The 18,088-nt window shown below is 39.2% G+C and overlaps 1 protein-coding gene across 2 annotated transcripts in view; it reads right to left on the minus strand.

Annotated features, from left to right (window-relative positions):
• The window catches only part of LOC102369367 (maltase-glucoamylase, intestinal), a 162,435-nt gene that overhangs the window by 67,218 nt on the left and 77,129 nt on the right, over window positions 1–18,088 (minus strand). For both annotated transcript variants that reach the window (XM_025198043.1, XM_025198042.1), the window contains 8 exons: window positions 17,837–17,893; window positions 15,716–15,840; window positions 14,670–14,758; window positions 9,687–9,736; window positions 8,520–8,690; window positions 6,011–6,160; window positions 4,866–5,069; window positions 3,726–3,880 (listed from right to left, as the gene is read on the minus strand). In XM_025198043.1, coding sequence (XP_025053828.1) covers window positions 3,726–3,880; window positions 4,866–5,069; window positions 6,011–6,160; window positions 8,520–8,690; window positions 9,687–9,736; window positions 14,670–14,758; window positions 15,716–15,840; window positions 17,837–17,893 — 1,001 coding nt within the window. The remainder of the gene's footprint in view (window positions 1–3,725; window positions 3,881–4,865; window positions 5,070–6,010; window positions 6,161–8,519; window positions 8,691–9,686; window positions 9,737–14,669; window positions 14,759–15,715; window positions 15,841–17,836; window positions 17,894–18,088) is intronic.

Below are 18,088 nucleotides of genomic sequence, written 5' to 3' on the forward strand. Positions count from 1 at the left end.
TTTGCGGCCATGTATGCTACAATAAACAAGGAGTAGTAATTATAGTTTACTGGACATCTATGCAGACCACATTGAGCACGTACTTAGGAGTCTCATTTGCTGGAAATCTAGGTCTCTTGCAAAAACTGGAATAACAACCTAGTATCTTCTGAATAGTTATATGGTTCTAAGTAATCTGTGAATATGAATAATTGTCAGAAACATTTTAAGTACAGTTTTAAAAAAACTATAATTATAAAATATGCTTTCTGAAATAAAGTTACATTTAGCTCAACACCATTGTGGTCCCCTTTGCCCCTTTATGTTTTATTATGGGAAGAACAGAAGTCCCTAAAAACTATGTTTATTGTCATGTTCTAAGTTCCAATTGCATCAGCTGAGGCGAGAGAGATGCATTTTTAATCCTACACAGGTAATTTTAACGTTTCCCAAAATAGCAGGGAAAAAGAAAATGTAAAGATTGTTTTTGGATATAAAATTATGATTTCCTATGGACCAGTTAGGAACCATCAAAAACCTCATATGTTAATGTCTTGGTTGACAATGCCATTTTGCACATAGGGCTGGACGTTTCCCTAGTCTTCAGAAAGTAGGGCAAGGCAGCACCTCAAGTAATAAACAGTGGGTGAATCTACACATGCAATTAGAGCAAAGCAAACTTGGGAGCAGTTTGCACCAGAATTAACTGCACCCGGGCACAGTGTCTACACATGCACCCAGGACAGCAGCACTTTGTGCTGAGACACAGCAGGCCTAGGATAACAGCAGGAGTGGGGGGGTCAGCCCTGGGCTTTGGGTGGCAGCATTGGGTGGCGGAGGGGCTGGCTGGGGCATGAGAGTGCCCAATGTGCAGAGCCATGTAGCTAGGTAGCAGGCAGGAGTCTGGTCCCCTGCTGCCTGGGCTGACCAGGCAGAATTTCCACCTGTAGTCCCCATCTATATGAGCATTTGATCATAGTTATTTACTCCACCATACAATAGTACTATCCCCTACAGTATTATCCTATGACAGAATTAGTTTACTGAACCCTAGTTTTGGTGCACATATAGACGGATGCTTTACTGCAGAGCCAATTAGTCAACTCTGCACTAAAGCATACATGTAGATGCACAAAGTGGTGGTGAGGTTTTTGCTGAGGTTTGTTATTAAATCTGAAGGTGTATATTGAATTTCATTGGCAGAATAACCATAGTTAAGAGGGTAGTAGCCAGCGCCCCCCAAAGGACGACAAGATTAATGGTCACAAACTCTGCCGTGACTGATTCAGGCTGGACATAAGAAAGAACTTCTTCACTGTCCGAGCCCCCAAGGTTTGGAATAGACTGCCACTGGAGGTGGTTCAAGCACCCACTTTGAACACCTTCAAGGCACATTTGGATGCTTATCTTGCTGGGATCCTATGATCTCTGCTGACTTCCTTCCCTGGGGCAGGGGGCTGGACTCGATGATCCTCCAGGGTCCCTTCCAGCCCGAATGTCTATGAAATCTATGAAATATTTGATAGGCTTACAGAAGGTAGGATTCTGCCAGCATGACTTCATTGCGGACAGGTCTTGTCTTACCAACCTCATCTCCTTTTACAATCAGATAACTCACCACCTAGATAAGGGAGAGGAGATTGCCATGGTATACCTTAACTTCCAAAAGGCCTTTGATCTAGTATCTCACAATGTTCTCGTGAGTAAATTGGAGGACTGTGGCTCAACCGTGAGACAGTTAGGTGGGTAGGATGGTTGGAGGGTAGGACCCAGAGAGTCCTAATGAACAGATCTGTGTCATCTTGGTGAGAAGTGGCCAGTGGTGTCCTTCAGGAGCTGGTGCTCGGTCCAATGCTTTTCAACTTCTTTATCAATGATTTGGATGTGGGGGTGAAGAGTTCACTGACCAAGTTTTTGGACAACACCAAGTTATGGGAAAGTATGGTCACACTTGAAGATAGGCTTCAGATACAAGCAGACCTAGATAAGGTAACAAGTTGGGCAGAACAAAATCAAATGAAGTTCAACATCAAGAAATGTAAAGTACTCTATCTGGGGACAAAAAAAACCCCCTATATACCTACAGGCTTGGCAATGCCAAAGTGACCAGCACCATGAACGAAAGGGACCTGGGGTAATAATAGACAATAGTATGAATATGAGCTGGCATTGTGAGCCATAGCCAACAGGACAAATAATACCCTGGCATGCATCAATCAATGCATCTCCAACAAAACTAAGGAAGTGATTCTTCCATTGCACCCAGCATTGGTGAGACCGCAGCTGGAGTACTGCATCCAGTACTGGGCGCTGCACTTCAACAAGGATGTGGTAAAGCTCAGGAGAGTCCAGAGAAGGGCCACCCATATGATCAGAGGCTTGCACGGCAAGCCATACGAAGAAAGGCTGAGGGACCTGGAACTCTTTAGCCTGAAAAAGAGAAGAAGGCTGAGAGGGGACTTGATAGTGGCTTACCGCTATATAAGGGTCATGCCATCAAGGGCTCGGCAAACAACTGTTCACCAAGGCACGCTTGGGGATAACAAGAGTAATGGCCATAAACTCCTGGAAGACCATTTCAGGCTTAACATTAGGAAAAACTTCTTTACAGCCAGGGTGTCTAGACTGTGGAATAGGGTCCCTCCAGAGGTGATAGAATCACCTATCCTGGAAATCTTCAAGAGGAGACTGGACGGTCATCTTGCTGGGGTCACCTGACCCCAGTTATCTTTCCTGCCAGGTGCAGGGGGCTGGACCCGATGATCTTCCGAGGTCAATTCCAGTCTTGCAATCTATGAATCTATAAGTTGTTAACTATAGCTTGGAACAATAGTTCCCCCATTTTCCAAATGCTCCAGATTGATCACACTAAATTCAAGGGTGAAGATGAAATATTCTATTCATTGGTAGAAAAATCTAGTTAGATGTAAAGACATACAATACATCTACCTATCATACTTATTGGTGGAGACAATTTTTTACTTCTGCTACCACTTGTAATTCAGAAAGTTACAATCCTGTAGGGGTCTATTTTACAAGACAGGAAGACTATTGAGGTAATATATAGCCAAAAAGTCTCCAAAATAATAAAAAAATTAAGCACTCCGCAGAGACATACAGCAAGTAAGGAACCGCTGTGTACTCCAGAAAAGAAGCAGAAGAAACAGAAGTCAGTCAATCATAGTCCATGTCAAGTCACAAAGAAACAAAACATTTTACAATCATACCCACAACAGAAAGGAAGGGGGAAAAAATCTCACACAAAGGAAAAGAAAAATCACATGCAATTTGGAATAAAACAAAAGGAAGTAGCTATCCACAAGGCAGAAGGAAACAGTAAATTAATCCACAGAAAATTGTAGAGAAAAAAAAAAACAAATTATTGTCATAATATTATTCTAAAATTATGGACAAAATTGGCATGGACCCATACTGTGAAAATCTGGGAAAAAGGTTTGGCCAGTTGTGAGGTAAGCAATATATTTTTCAGTACAGCTAGACTTATAGAAATTCAGTCCATGAATAATTATTCTATAAAGGCAGTTCAGAGAGCAGTTCTCATATCTTGACAGTGGCTGAGCAGAAGCTGGAAAGAGGAGGCTCATTTGACTGACTCCTACTATATTAGGGAAAGTAGACAAGAGTCTGCCAAATGACTTTCACAACACAGCAGATTCTAAGATGGTATGGCTCAACCTAAAATTAACAAAGATAGATATTTGGATACCCAAGAAACCCCTGCTTACATAACTGTTCCTGTGCTTTTGCGTCGAACCTGGATCCCAAATGGTTCGTTCTGAATTGATACTTCATAGAGTCTATTCTCAGCTGTACTTCTAGGGCTGCTAGAGATATTTAGTGGTACTGGAACCTCGTACCTTCTACTGTTGTAATCATAAATCTGCGAAGGAGAAATTGGTTCACTCAAATGCATGTAAAATATTCACAGGTTAAATACACTGATGACACTTTGAATTTCAGTCCCATATTTCAGTCGGTATTTCCCATATTAAACTGAAAAGATATCTTTCAGTCCTCCCCTTTACAGAGACGATTTATCACAGGGAAAAATGTTTAAGTTGGACTAATATAAATTAAGAAAAAAAAACTTTAATAGACTAGTCCCTATCAGCTAAAAAAATAAATATTTTGTAACTGCTTCAGTGAGGCACTCTCTTTCACTCAGTTTCCTTTTTTGTCACAGTTGAAATAGGTTGGTTGGCAAATAAGAAACATTGGGATTGGAAACTTTGTTTTCCCAGAGATGGTTGTTGGTTAAAATGGCTCTGAACCTATTTATTTATATAGTAAACATGATTCTCTCCTTCTATGTGCTTTTTATTATGTTCAGTGCTATTCTATAACAGATTTTCTTCATGTTTCTTGTATTCTATATTCCAATTCTTAATCATCAATAATCATTGAGAAATAAATGAATAATATAATGCATTTATTATGATGTGTTTTTATTGTATGTAGTTTACTATAGCAATATTGTGGTTCATTAAGTCTATAATATATTCTAAGTATGAATAACACAAATATTAACATAAGACTACTTGCTAATAATGAGTATGATCCTAATAAGGAATTCTTACATCCTAATGATAGAGTTGTTAAAATCCTTCAAATTTTGATTTTTTTTTCAGGTAATTATATATATTATTAAGTTATATAAACAAGGACAATGTTGTAAGAAAAAACATATTCTTGAACTCAACAGTCAATACCAGGTGTTTGGCTAAATTGAGAAGACTACCTAACCAACAGTGCAATCTGAAAACCAGGAAGGTTTATTAATGCACAAATAGATGACTCATTTGAACAAAATATAAAAGGTTATAGAAATGAAGTACTTTTCAACAAATGAAGCAATATTAATTTACCTTAAATTGCAAGAAATTATTTTCATGATATTTCACTTCCAAGGTAAGTGTATCAATCGGTGTAGACTGTGAATTCTTAACATAATTAGCATTTGTGCTCAGGTTTGCTGTTAAACCTGAAGAAGAATATTGAATTTGCTTAACATAATAACCATTGTTGGGAGGGTAGTAACAGTAGGGAACGTTCTGTGTAACAGTTTGGATCTGAAAATTAAAAGATAATATGTATTAGTGAATTGTATTTGGCAACTTTACTTTTAAAATCTATTAAAGAGAATGCTAAAAATGCTAAAATGCTAAAAGAAAATGCTAAAAATGCTTCCAATTTTAGAATGAAACACAATGGGCATTTTTACGCTTGCTTTGATGTGCATCAAGCTCTCAGGAGCTGCTCTAATTAAAGTGCCCACAGCGTTTTGTGTATTCACATCCTAAGCTTCGAAATGGTGGCGGGAGCACTTTCTCTAAAGCGTATTTAGTTAAAGTGCCCACCACCATTTAAGTGCAGGGACACTGAATACACATGATGCTAAGGCTGTTGGAACATGCTAATTAGCATGCTCCAGCAGACCCAGTTAATCAAGTCTGCTCTGATGTATGCTACTTAGCATGTGTCAGACACACGTATAAGTGCCCAAACATTTTAGATTTCCATGAAAAGGTTAATGTTGCTAGCATGTACAGCAAAAAAGACAGCCCTTTGGTCTCTAAATCACTGTGATTGCATCTTCTTAAAAATGTATGTAAAGTAGCAGGCGAAGTTGTGAGCTCTGAGAAGTAGAAATTTGAACCTGATGAAAATCAAGAAGTGCTTGTGCACTGCCCAGGTATATTGATTTCACAAATGGCAGACTTGGATGGATGATGTTCAGAAAATTGACACAGAGATCTCTGTGCTCAGAACTGAACACTTTCCAAAGGTTGCAAATTGTTTTAGTTCCATAGAGTTATTATAACAAAGATCAGCTGAGGATCTGACCACTTCTTTCCAAAAAGTATTGGGGATAGACAAATTTATCAATAAAAATAAATTATATATCAAATTTGAGCTGGCCATTGTTTTACTATACCAAATAATAAGGAAGAGAGATAAGTTTCTTAACCATTTACTTTTTCTTCCTAATAGATAAATAATTTGTACTTACATTCCAGATGCAGCCAAGGGCTTGGCATTTTTCTGCTGTTGCATCAGGAGCAGGATGACAATCAAATCTGTCATTGTCACTGAACACTTGAGCCCATGATAGTACATAAGATTTTCCTAGTTCGAGCTTAAGCCCTGTTATGTTGGTGACCTGTAACAATAACATACATACATACATATATATATATATATATACACACACACACACACACACACACACATATATCATAACATGTCACTAATTCTTGTATATAACATGCCATAGAATATATAATACCTTGTTTCTGAAAGGCAGAGTGAAGAAAATAATTCCAGAGTTATAGCAGCAAACAGCTGGGACAGAGTCCGATTTTCAGCTGACTCACCATCACTTTCCTACTTAACTAAAGCTGAAACTAAAACTGTTGCTGAAGGTTGGTTGCCATTGGTACATCTATGATTTTGAAAAGTACTAAAGATTCTCCAAGGGTACAAAATATGGAGAGAGAGACCAGGAGTAGCAAAATTCCCCTAAAAAGGCTTTCTTGATTAGTAGAACATTAAGACCATTAAAAAGAAGAGGTGGTCATTAATACCTCTGGAGTGAAGAACAATGAGCAACTAAGTAAAATGAGATCTTCAGGTACCTGAGCAGTAATGCAATAACTGCTGAACTGTGAAGCAGGAGTCAAAGTGTGCTTGTATGCATCCTGGTCTGAAAATTTGCTTCCCTGCTTCATATACACAGTCCAATTTTATGGTGGGGGGGAGCTGGTTTTGGAGGGAAAAGGTGTGTGTTATATATGAGAAAATACGGTACTAAACTCACGTCTATTTTTTTTTTAATCCATTATTGGCTGATCCTCAAATGGTCAATTGTCAGGAATCCATTAAAATCAATAGACTTAATAGACTTTAATGAAGCTATGACAATTAACGCTGAGTCACAATGTCCACTTTATTCATATTTTCACAAATGCTTGCAAGCTAAATATTTCACACTTAGTCCTGTCACAACCCAGTGATTTTGGTGCCTCAGCGCGATGGAATTTCCTTGCCACATAAGAGCCTCTTACACAGTAAAGGTTTTCTGTTGTAGCAGAAGAACCTCGGTGCAAGAGACTTCCCGCCAATTTGCAGGGTGCATTTCTTCCTTGCAGCACAGAAATGCATGGTGCAAAGAGTTCCCGCTATTCGAATGCAAATTTGTGTCCCGCTATTGGCCAGTTCTAAATTATTCCTATGTGGCGGCTGGTAATTGGCCTGCTGGCCGTTTAAAAAATTTGCGCGACTTCCGCCCAAGTCAAAGAACTTTGAGCACGCTGCAGATTGCCTCTAAAGAGATCTGACTTGCGGCTGAGCTGATCGATAGACTGATCACCTATCGATCCTTCTTCCCGTCGCCGAGCGCAATCCCAGACGTACCCTTTTCCCGCCGGCTTAATTTGCGGACGGATTAACTGGCTTGGGCCTCGCCAGCTGGAACAACTCACATAGTTGTTCAGACGACCGGACCATCTGCGTCGCAACTACAGGCGGCGTAAGTAAACGTTTTTGCAACCATTAAACCTTGCCTGCCTCTCCATTCACCAGCCCGCCCTGACGAACGAGCAATTTCTAAATCACCTCAAGTCGGCTCTGGCCGTCCAAGACAAGTCCTGAAAACTTTAAGCACCTAAATCATAGTGTCTAATCACCCACAGCTTTTATAAAGTTATTTAGGCACCTGAGTATTTACGAGTCTATAAAAAATGCATTTTTGCTTCTTTTTTTTTTTTTTAATTGATAGCACTCTTGTTTAAAGCATGTGCCTATAAAAGACAATCCAAAAAGCACAAAGGCATAATTAGCAATTCAGCTCCCTAGGTGGAGATGTTATTGAATGTCAGAGAGCAAGGAGAAGGTGTTGGGGGTGGAGAGCAGGGATGGCAAGTGCCAGAGAGTTAAGGTGCAGAGGACTGAGAGATGCTGCAGGCCCTCTTCTAAAACCAGTGCCCAAGGCTGGTGCATCACTTCTGCTGCCCCAGTTACGCTACTGCAGAGACAGCCACATTCAAAGAAATGACAGGTCTTTCAGTGTCTGAGTTCCTTCTTTAAAACTGGTTGTCAAAAGGGGCATAGTTGGGGCATTTCTGCTTACTTAGGCCATGGTCCATGTTGGCGCAGCTCTGAACTCCCCCTGTTGAGAAATGTTTGTTGCACTGAGGTACAAGCTTTAAGAAACAGTACATGAACATTAAATTCATAATACCATTTAGCCTGCTTTGAATATGGCACACTAAATATGATGCATGAAATCCAGCTACCAGCATTGACACATGGCTTTTCACTGGCAACACTCACAACTGTGCGTATGTATCTGAAGGCAAAACCAGTATAACTTTTCTATAAACATGAGCATCTTTAAGGCCTTTCATTTTGTAGCAAATATATGCAGTATACTCTAATTATCAGCCCACTCTATGGAGTACATAAAGAAAGGTTATATACTTCTGAAGAAGGTCCAGTCTTTGTCTTCAGTGGTTATTTACCTTATTTGAAGGATTATAGATGACACTATGAGAAGAATTCTGCATCACTCCATTCTGAGACACAGTAAGCAGAGTTGGTTTAAAAGCCAATCCAAAAATTTTGATTTCCTCAAATATTAAATTGTTTGGATCAGTGTAGTTCATGTGCAAAACATTCATTGTTAAAGTATTCTGAAAGATAAGATAGTCATATTATAATAATCATACATTATTCTAATCTACCGGCAAGAATTATTTGCCTAAATAACTTTTATAATGCAATATACAGTGAACCAGTCCTTTCTTCCTTTTCACCTTAACCATTATATGAATGTAATGATATATGAGTAACACATGTTTCCATAGAATAGCAGCAAAGCTCACAGCAAAACTAGCACCAAAGCTATTTTATGCACCACCATTTAGTAGGTGCATCTCACCTATGATTGAAGGAGAGAGCTCAATAGTTGTGGATAGTATACAATTTTGGTAAATATCAGAGAATAAATGTGGTCTGCTAAGAATGCAAATAAGGGTACCAGCAGTATGTTTTTAAAGGCCTGAACATTTGCACATTTTTATATGAATTGACAACATTACATCATTTTTGTATCAAATTAATGACATGATGACACAGGAAATAAACGTTTCCATGCTTTATTATTACCCTCCCCAGGACAGAATGCTGTTAGATTTCATAAGATAATGCAGGGTTACTGATATAATAATACTTATTACTTTGGAGACTTATGAGCTCAATTAGGGCTTAATAATGATATAATATTATGCAGTTTCTGAGAACTTTAACATCTAGAAAAGTAAAAAAGGTAGACAAACTGACTGATTATCCTTATTGTTATAACCTAATCAAGTGGCTAACCTGATTGCTTATAACACAGATTAAATATTAACACTGAACCTCCTTCCTTACTAAGGGAAATCTCCTGTTGCTGTGATAAGAGAGGAAAATGAACTACCTTGCAGTTCAACTCCTTAATAAAGAGCCTCCTAACAGGTTTATTAATTATATCCCAGGAAATAGGGATACATTATGATATTTAAAAATCAGTTGGGGGGGGGGAGGGGGAGAAAGAAAGAAAAAAACATGGTACTCCAAAGCAACTGAAAACTGTAAAAATTAAAATGATTATAATGATAAAAAATTACATTTGAAAAAAATCTACTTACATTTGAAACTGAAAACTGGTAGGAAATGTAATTGTTATTTTCCACAGTACCTAGAATATTGAGAGTGAAGTATACACTTTATATGCAGCAGGGCAGAACAACATAGCATTACTAATACCAAGAGTTCTAGTTTTTTGTACAGCATTACTAAGACATTAAGTATAGGGCTGTCCCACAATTAAACACCAACAGATTGTTAATCATTATGATTGTGATTGTTGTTTTTACAGTTACACTCAGTGGCCCCAGTCAAGATTGAGGCTTGAGTGTGTTAGGTGCTAGCTAAACTGAGGCAAAGGCTTCTCTGGTGCACCCTAACTTCCAGTCAAACAACTTTTATATGTTTGTCTGTTACCTAGCCTTAAACTCCTGATCTTTTCTGATCCTTTTAAAAGTTCAAGAGGCAAGGTTTGTGTGTGTGTGTGTGCCCATATATATCTTTTATTGAATCATCCATAGAGTTGAGAGAGTTGTTGGACAAGCTTTCTGGTATCTTTAGTCGTTATTAGGCCATAAGTCATCTGAGGTCACCCGAGAAAGGACATAAAACCCTAACCCTGACCCCCAAACCTTTGTGCAGTAGCTCTCCCACCTATACAGTTTGTTCAATAAAAGATAACACAAAAAATACATCATCCCAGACCATAATGGCTACAACAATACTTCAACTCATTTTAAAAGTTCAGAATTTTAAAGGCTCATTACAGTAGAGGCTGTTGCACGATAAAAAAGCTTATGGAAACATCTGTAGTCAAAGATACAGGCCCCAAATAAGTAAAGCTTAACTTTAATCCTGTGAGAAGTGTCATTAACTTCATGTGCTTAAGTGCTTTACTTCATTTGGCCTAAATGACAGAGTGGTTGTGTTGAAAAATAGTGGAGAATTATATCATTAGAGGCATGTTTCATTAAGCAGGGAGGGGAATTAATGCTACGCAGGCAATCTTAATTCTGAAATGTACTTACTTTTGACTGCTTGACTTTGCAACATTACTAGTTTTCTCTTAATATAATGCTCTGGTATGCAATCAAGTTGAAGAAAGTTTTATACTCATAAGCACTGTCAGGATAAATACTACTTTCCAGAACAGTTGCCAGTACAGTCTCTTATATCTGATGCATGTTTTAAACCATGTCTTTGAAATAATTTGATCAGTATTTTTTTATGTAGAGTAACTGTTACATTTTTAGTCTATGTAATTTAGTTGTAAAACACAAAACAAATACTTCAGTGGCTGCAACACAATAGGCAATTTCATTATCAAATACTAGGTGGTTTTCATTGTAAGACACGAAGAAGATTATAGTGGCTAGTAACATTTAAACAAGTCTTATGAAAATATTAAAATTCATATAGGCACAGAGATTCAAAAATCCTGAGGCAAATTCAAACTGACTTATGGGGCTTTCTCTAAGTGTACTCAGTTAGTTCAGGAGCAAGCAGAACAGAATTTCACCCTTTGGTGGAGGGGAAGGCTGTCTGCCTTGCTGAAGGCAGCAAGTTTTGGGTGCTCTTGCATACCTCCCAGCATATCCCATGAGCTCCCTGAGCTGCCAGAGACTCCTAAGCAGAGCCAATCACCACTGACTGCCTCAAGTCCCCAAACCCTGTCACCACAGACCCCAGAGCTCCCTGTCAGAGGAGCCCCAAAGCGGTGATCATGGCACACCTGGCAGCCAGGTTGGTGGCTCTATAGGTGGCAGCTAGCAGGGAATCACAATCACAGGCTGTGCGGGGCAGGATGCTGTAGGATGGTGCGGGCTGCCCTTGGTGCCACCCCCCCATGCTAGGCTCAGCTGCCCCACAGCCTGGGATGACTACAAACTCTCCCCCCTCTCCTAACTTAGGAGAGGGGACAGCCCAGCAGCAGGTTTTCTTTTCATGCAACAATTTCTACACTCATAATCCGCCCCATCCCCATCCCTACCAGCCCAGTCCTAGCATGGGGCAGAGGCCAGCGGGGAGCAGCTGCCCCTCCTTCTAGCCCCATTCCCAGCCTTCTCCCTAGGGTGAGGGGTGCTGGGGGTAGATGTCAGGGGGCAGGGGTAGTAGAGTTTGTGTTTGGCATCCCCCATTTCCCCTCTCATGTGCATGGCAGCCCTGAGTGAGCGAAAAAAGATTTTTTTGCAGGGAAAGACAGGAAATGTCTTGGAGGAGGAGAAGGAGGATGTGGTGGTAGCAGTGAGCCCAGGCCAGTGCTCTGGGCCCACACAGGGACCTGGCAAGCTTACTGCACCTTCCACCCAGGCATGGCGTCAAGCCAAGGCTGCCCCCACCTCAGACCTGCTGTGTCACCCCCATATCCCATGCTCCAACTTCTCTGAGGGGCCCAATTCAGGATCCTCAGGGGCATTGTACAAAGATAAAAAAATAGTGAACTACAGGATGCTTCCTTCCCCGCTACTTGCCTCCGACAGGTCTGGCACAGGGCTGGCTGAGTAGCCAACCAGTTACTGCCATTTTTAAACAACACTGTAGGTGCTGAACTTCTGTTTGGTTACAGGTATAGACCAGTTTCTGATCACTTATACCAGTTTGTGTGCAATGTCTATACCTAGCCATAGATTTTTAGAAAGTTTAAACACTTTTTAAAAAAAAAATGTTTTTTTTCATTTTGTTTTCGTTAACAATAAAATCTTACTTGTCTTAGGTCTTGAAGGAAAACTTGTTCCCACCGTAGGCTTAACTGCCCCAGGCATTCAATATTTACTGCAGCAATTATCAGCTAAAATACAGCTCTTTTTCTAAGGCAGCCCAAAGTTTCATGAGATGTGAAAAGGCACATAAGGCTTGAAATGTTTTGCATGACATAGGATTAACTGAGTCTGCCGAAAAAAGTTTTAGTTAAAGTGCCCCTGTTGCCATTTTGAAACATGGGGCACTGAATACACAAGGCACTTTAATTTGAGCTACTCACCACACCTTCACTCCCAGAGCATGTGTAAACATGCCCAACATGCTCCCAAGTGGCAGGTCTCTTATTTCCACTTTGAAAAGGTGTCACTGAATGCCTTCCAAGAGAGATACTTTTTCCATTGTTAAAGTGCTTTTGAGACCTTTTTCCAATTCCCAGCCTAAAGTTTTCCAGAAAAGCTGAATTATCCTCCAATTTTTCCATTCACAGATGTGTATCAGAAAATGAAACATCTGTGTTAAAGATTTGAGATAAACCCTCCTGGAGAAATGGTCTTGAAATATACAAGTTTTACTTGTCATAGGCCATAAATCTGTCGTGTAAAAGAAGCTACAAATAGCTATTATAAACTATAACAATAACAAATTTCCTCTTTAAAAAAAAAAAAAGCCTGAGTCTGTAGCAAAATGCATATAGGACAGCATTTTAGAATAAATATTTAACTGTTCCTAGCTTTTCTTAAAATATATAATAAAAAGAACAAAGCCTGGAATTTAAAGCAGCCAAAAGGATTTAGATGTCTATTTCCTTTGTATGTAATTCCCTTAAGCGCTTCTGAAAATATTACCCAGTGACTACTTAACTCAAAATCCAAAGCTCCCTTCATTTTTCATAATTGTCTTAATTTGAAGATTATTGTGACTAATATTACACTATTTAGAGATAAAACTTAGATATTTTATTTAACTAAACTCTATAGCTGGCATAAGACAATATAAATCTAATTTTTTTTATTTTCATGACCTCTATTCAAGAGAACCCAATTATTCAGAGCACATATTGGTGATTTCACTGGCTTCAACTCTTACTAACACTGCAAAACAAAAATCATCAGTGAGGAAAGATTTGTTGTATGCACGTTTTTTTTTTATTATTATTCCCGAACTACCAATGATACTAGCTCTATTGTACTTGGATACAACAGCATTTAAAAGAAGGCATTCACTTAATATTCAAGTGAATTTAGCCTACATTCAGAAGCTTGGCCCTGGAACAATGCTCACACTCTCCAGGGTAATCGATATAATGTTCTACACCAACGTAAATTAGACAATGTTCACAACCAGACAACAAAGCAGTTATTTCTAAGATACATGTACATAATAGATGGCCTTGATATTGTATGAGAGAAGCAAATAATTGATATGCCTTGATGAAGCGCCACTCTAGGATGGACAAAGGTACCCAAATTAATGTAATTAATCCTGATGCACTTGTATTGTGATTTTTTCAGAGATAGTTCTCCACTGGATTGGTAAAGGTATCCCAGTTTAGGGGTTTATATAATCTACCAATTTTTTTTATACCAGTGTAGTCATGCCACCTGTAGGCATTTAGTTGTGCTGGTTTAAGCTCTGTTCCCACATCAACAAAGTTATGTTTTTTTCAGGCACTGAAAGATGCCGCTAAACTACAGGTCCCTAGTAAACACATTAGTATAAACAAAAATCACAACATGTTTCTGAATGATCCAGTTTAAGGTGTATATGAAGAAAAGTTATATTCAAACAAACAGAGTGAAAAAGCTGGGAGAGGAAACTTTTGCTCCAGTGATATAAGTTTTGTTCAGAAAAAATTCCTATCGACATCCCTGGAAGTTTAAACACACTCCCATATTTTATAAGGGAGCTAGTTTTGCACCTTAATATTGAATCTTGCAGCTAACTGTTCCATTTTTGCAGCTTTGCTTCTATTAGACTTAATGTAGATTTACACCAGTATATTTGAAAGTCAGTGTGTTAAAATATCAAACCGGCAGCTTTTTAAAGCTATTATGAGATATTGTAAAATGTTAATAGTAAAAAAACAAAAAGTGCTAACAAATTGTCAACAGACATTACATTTTCTTCATTTTAAGGATGGTTATTTCAAATCATTAGGCACGTCCCACTTAACTATGCATGAATAAAATTTGCAGACTAGGGTCTTTGATTGCAATTGTTTGCCTTTTACCATTAATTTGCTCAGAGTAGTAGCGTTCTTGATCAGTGGAATTAGAGAAAAGATTAACATCAGTTATCTTCAGTGATTAAGATTTTAATTGCAACATGCATCTCACTGTGCCCACCTCTGGATTCTCCATCATCCCAGAATAAGTCTCCAGTTGCTTGACCGTTGTCATCTAATGCAATGATAAGTCCCAACGATTTCTTACGACTGTAAAAAGAAAAATTATTTGACTGTAGTGCGTAAATCATATCTAGACACCATGTATATTTGCTTCTCTTAAAATATATGCTTGCAAAATTGCACTATTGTTATAGGATTCCCTACTCTATCCTGAGATACATTTTTTTTTTTTCTTGGAAATACCTCAACTCTGCAGAAACTACCTTTTATTTGTATGGAGCTGGAAGACTGTGGCAAGAGTGAAACACAATACAAAATTAACTGGTCATTAATCAAGAATCACATTGTTTAATTCATCATGAAAGTGTATTGAGGTTTACAGTTCTTACCAAATTTTAAGGTGCAAATGCAATAAGCTGTTTTCCTTCTCAGATATTTTACATCTGTGGTTTAATGTACTCAGACAAGAATTTGGTCTAGCATCTGTTATATATTATGTACTGGAACTAACCTTACATACCCTCACAGTGAGGGTGACAACGGGGGAAAGGGAACACTTACATTCCTGCCACTCCAGACTATCTATATCATAGGTAGCTGTGTAGGTTATAGGTGCAGATCAACCCCTGCAGATCTGATACTCTCCCACGCAAATGGACCGGGACAGACAGAGGTAGGCAGTGGGAGGAACCTTAACTGACATAGTTTAGTCCCATTTCTCCGGGGCATAGGAGAACCCAGAGGAAGTCTGTGCATGTTTCTGATTTATCCCAAAGGCAGCAGAATTACACACTGATCCTTACTCAAGATTTAAAATTTAATTGTGTGTGTACAAACTGGTGCTTCCACAGCTTTGGGGACTGATCTGAAGAACCCTAGAGAGAATGGACTCTCGAACATGGTCATGCATTCTCAACTGTACTAGGACTCTAGTCAGAAGTTAGTCTTCAATTTATCCCATGTGATGCTGCCACCAAAACCTGACAGCTATAGGACCACATTCGATAGTGGTCTGGTGAGATAAGATCACAGCTTTAAACATGCCTGTAAACTGTTGTATTAGCTGGTTGCTGAGTAGGAAAGATGTAGCCTCCCCTCAGATGAAGTCCTAGTCTGTCTGCCGGGAGATACATCTCAACCTGTTGTTTTCTCCACAATGGTCTTTCACCCTAATTCATAGAAGTGAGAAAGAAATTAGATATTTTACAGAGAATGGTCCATACTATTCTGAGCTTTCATCAGTTTCCATTGCTACAGCAGGGAAAATAAGTCTGGGGAGCAGGTCAGGTACCTCCTTTGCCTTCTGCACCCCAACTTCTTTCCCCTGCAGCCCCTTTCCCCCCCTCCTTACTGTCAGACCCTGCTCTCCCAGAGTCTGTGGATGTGAGGGGCAAATTTGAAAATGCTGACCTTGAAATAAACGTATTTGTAGTAATTTGTATATAGTACACATAGATGTAGTTCATTCAAAATTGATACGTTTTGCCTTTTTTAAAACCTCTTCAAGTTATAGCACAGGTACTCCATGAACATACTTTTAAGTAACACTTTTGTACCAACAAATATATAGTACAATTTTTTTTAATTAATATATTTTCTGTTCTGGGTCCAATCAGCCAAATCATATCAATTGAGCAGAACTCAATCGTTCCAAAGACCATATCGATTGAGCAGGCAGAACTCAATCATTCTAAACACCATGTATGGCACTACAGTTGGTGAGCATACTCCAACCCAGGGTCTTGCCCTGGGACTTCAGGTACTCCCAAATCCATTGGCAGGCATCCTATGAGCAGGCCTAAGCCAAAAGTTCTTGTGGTTTGGATGCCCCCACTTGATCTTAGCCCACAAAAGGCCATGACACTTGATCTGAGACAATTTGTATATAGTACAAATTATGCATGATATTAGTTTTAAGCCAAAAGGCTCATGATTTACCATATAGTTATTGGGCTAGGTCCCAGCAGATACAGTAGCATCTTAGGCCATGGTGATCCTACAGCTCAGCACTTCTCAGTATACGTCCATGTGCTAATTAACCCGCTCCCTCACTCATGACTGGAACCAAGCACTGTGCTCAATATGGTAGTCTTATTCAGATGGATTTTACTAACATATTCTTATGGGTGGTTCCCTGGCAGAGAAAATACCATGACCACCAGGTGGTTTTCCGACTGGCAGGGGAAATCCATGAACATGGCAGAGAGTAGTACCCTGATTGAGGCAATGCATAGTTAGCCTCCTACTTTCACTTCCAGTGAGAAGATCTCAGTTATACGCTGACTTTTTAGAAATGGGAGACTCCTGTCTAGCTTGCTCCTGTGGCCATACAGTAGATGGCAAGCGAAACTTGGGGGCATCCAAATCCCAAGCCTCCAGGCTTAGGCCTGCATGTAGGATGCCCACCAAAGGATTTGGAAGTATGTGAAGCCCCAAGAGTGGGGGGCGGTGTTTGAGGATGCTTGCTGGTAGCAGGGCCACATAGGTCCTTGAATGACTCACACAGATTTGCAATTGATTTGCCCAATTTGACTTGGGACAGGAAACATTTTCCTTGACAAAAAAAAATTAAAAATTAGGTAGATTCCCATCAGCATGTTTGCACCCTATAGACCATGTAATTTATAGTTATACTCAGTGTTGCCTGCATTTAATCAACTTCATAGTTGGTTTCCATGACTAAGCATATATTGCTTTTTACCAGTAGTTCAAAAGATAGACCATTTATTTAATGTGGTTTCCTTGTATGTGAATGTAGGATGAGGGGATTTCCCTTCACCCACCATGTTGAGGGGTGGGGGGAACATTGTGTCTTATATTCAAGAAAATACAGTATGTAATTCAACATTTAACTAATGTTCTATCTTCAGCACTGTATGAAACATGGAAAAGACATGTCTTCCCTTCAGCATCTGTTTTGCCTTCTTTCCAGTCCTGCTCAATGCACCATCCCATCCAATCTTTTACCTTCCCTCTGTCCATCTCTCTTCTATCTTTCCTTCCATTATTCCCTTTTCTCTCGTCTTTTTCCTTACTTCAGGTTCTTCTGTGTTACCTAGTTTTACTCTTTGGACTAAACATGGTGACATATGGAATACTATACACAGCACAGTATAGAATAGGCAGACAGACTCATACCCCAACTCACTATATGGATCAACTTACTGTCTCATAATCATACCACACTGCATCAGGAATGTATGCTGTCACTCTGTCTACACCCTAAAATAAGAAAAAAGAAACAAATGTTCAAGTCAGGACCTAAAACAAAGTTTTTAAAGTGACAATAAAGTCTAGGGTGAGAAGAGTATATCTGATAATTTTTCTGTAAGGCTTCTGACCAACATGTTGAAATTTCATAAAATCATTGAAATTGGAGATAGAAAATAAATACTTATCCAGCCAAATGCAATGACA

The sequence above is a fragment of the Alligator sinensis genome, unplaced genomic scaffold (assembly GCF_000455745.1).
Source record: "Alligator sinensis unplaced genomic scaffold, ASM45574v1 scaffold787_1, whole genome shotgun sequence".
Taxonomy (NCBI): domain Eukaryota; kingdom Metazoa; phylum Chordata; order Crocodylia; family Alligatoridae; genus Alligator; species Alligator sinensis.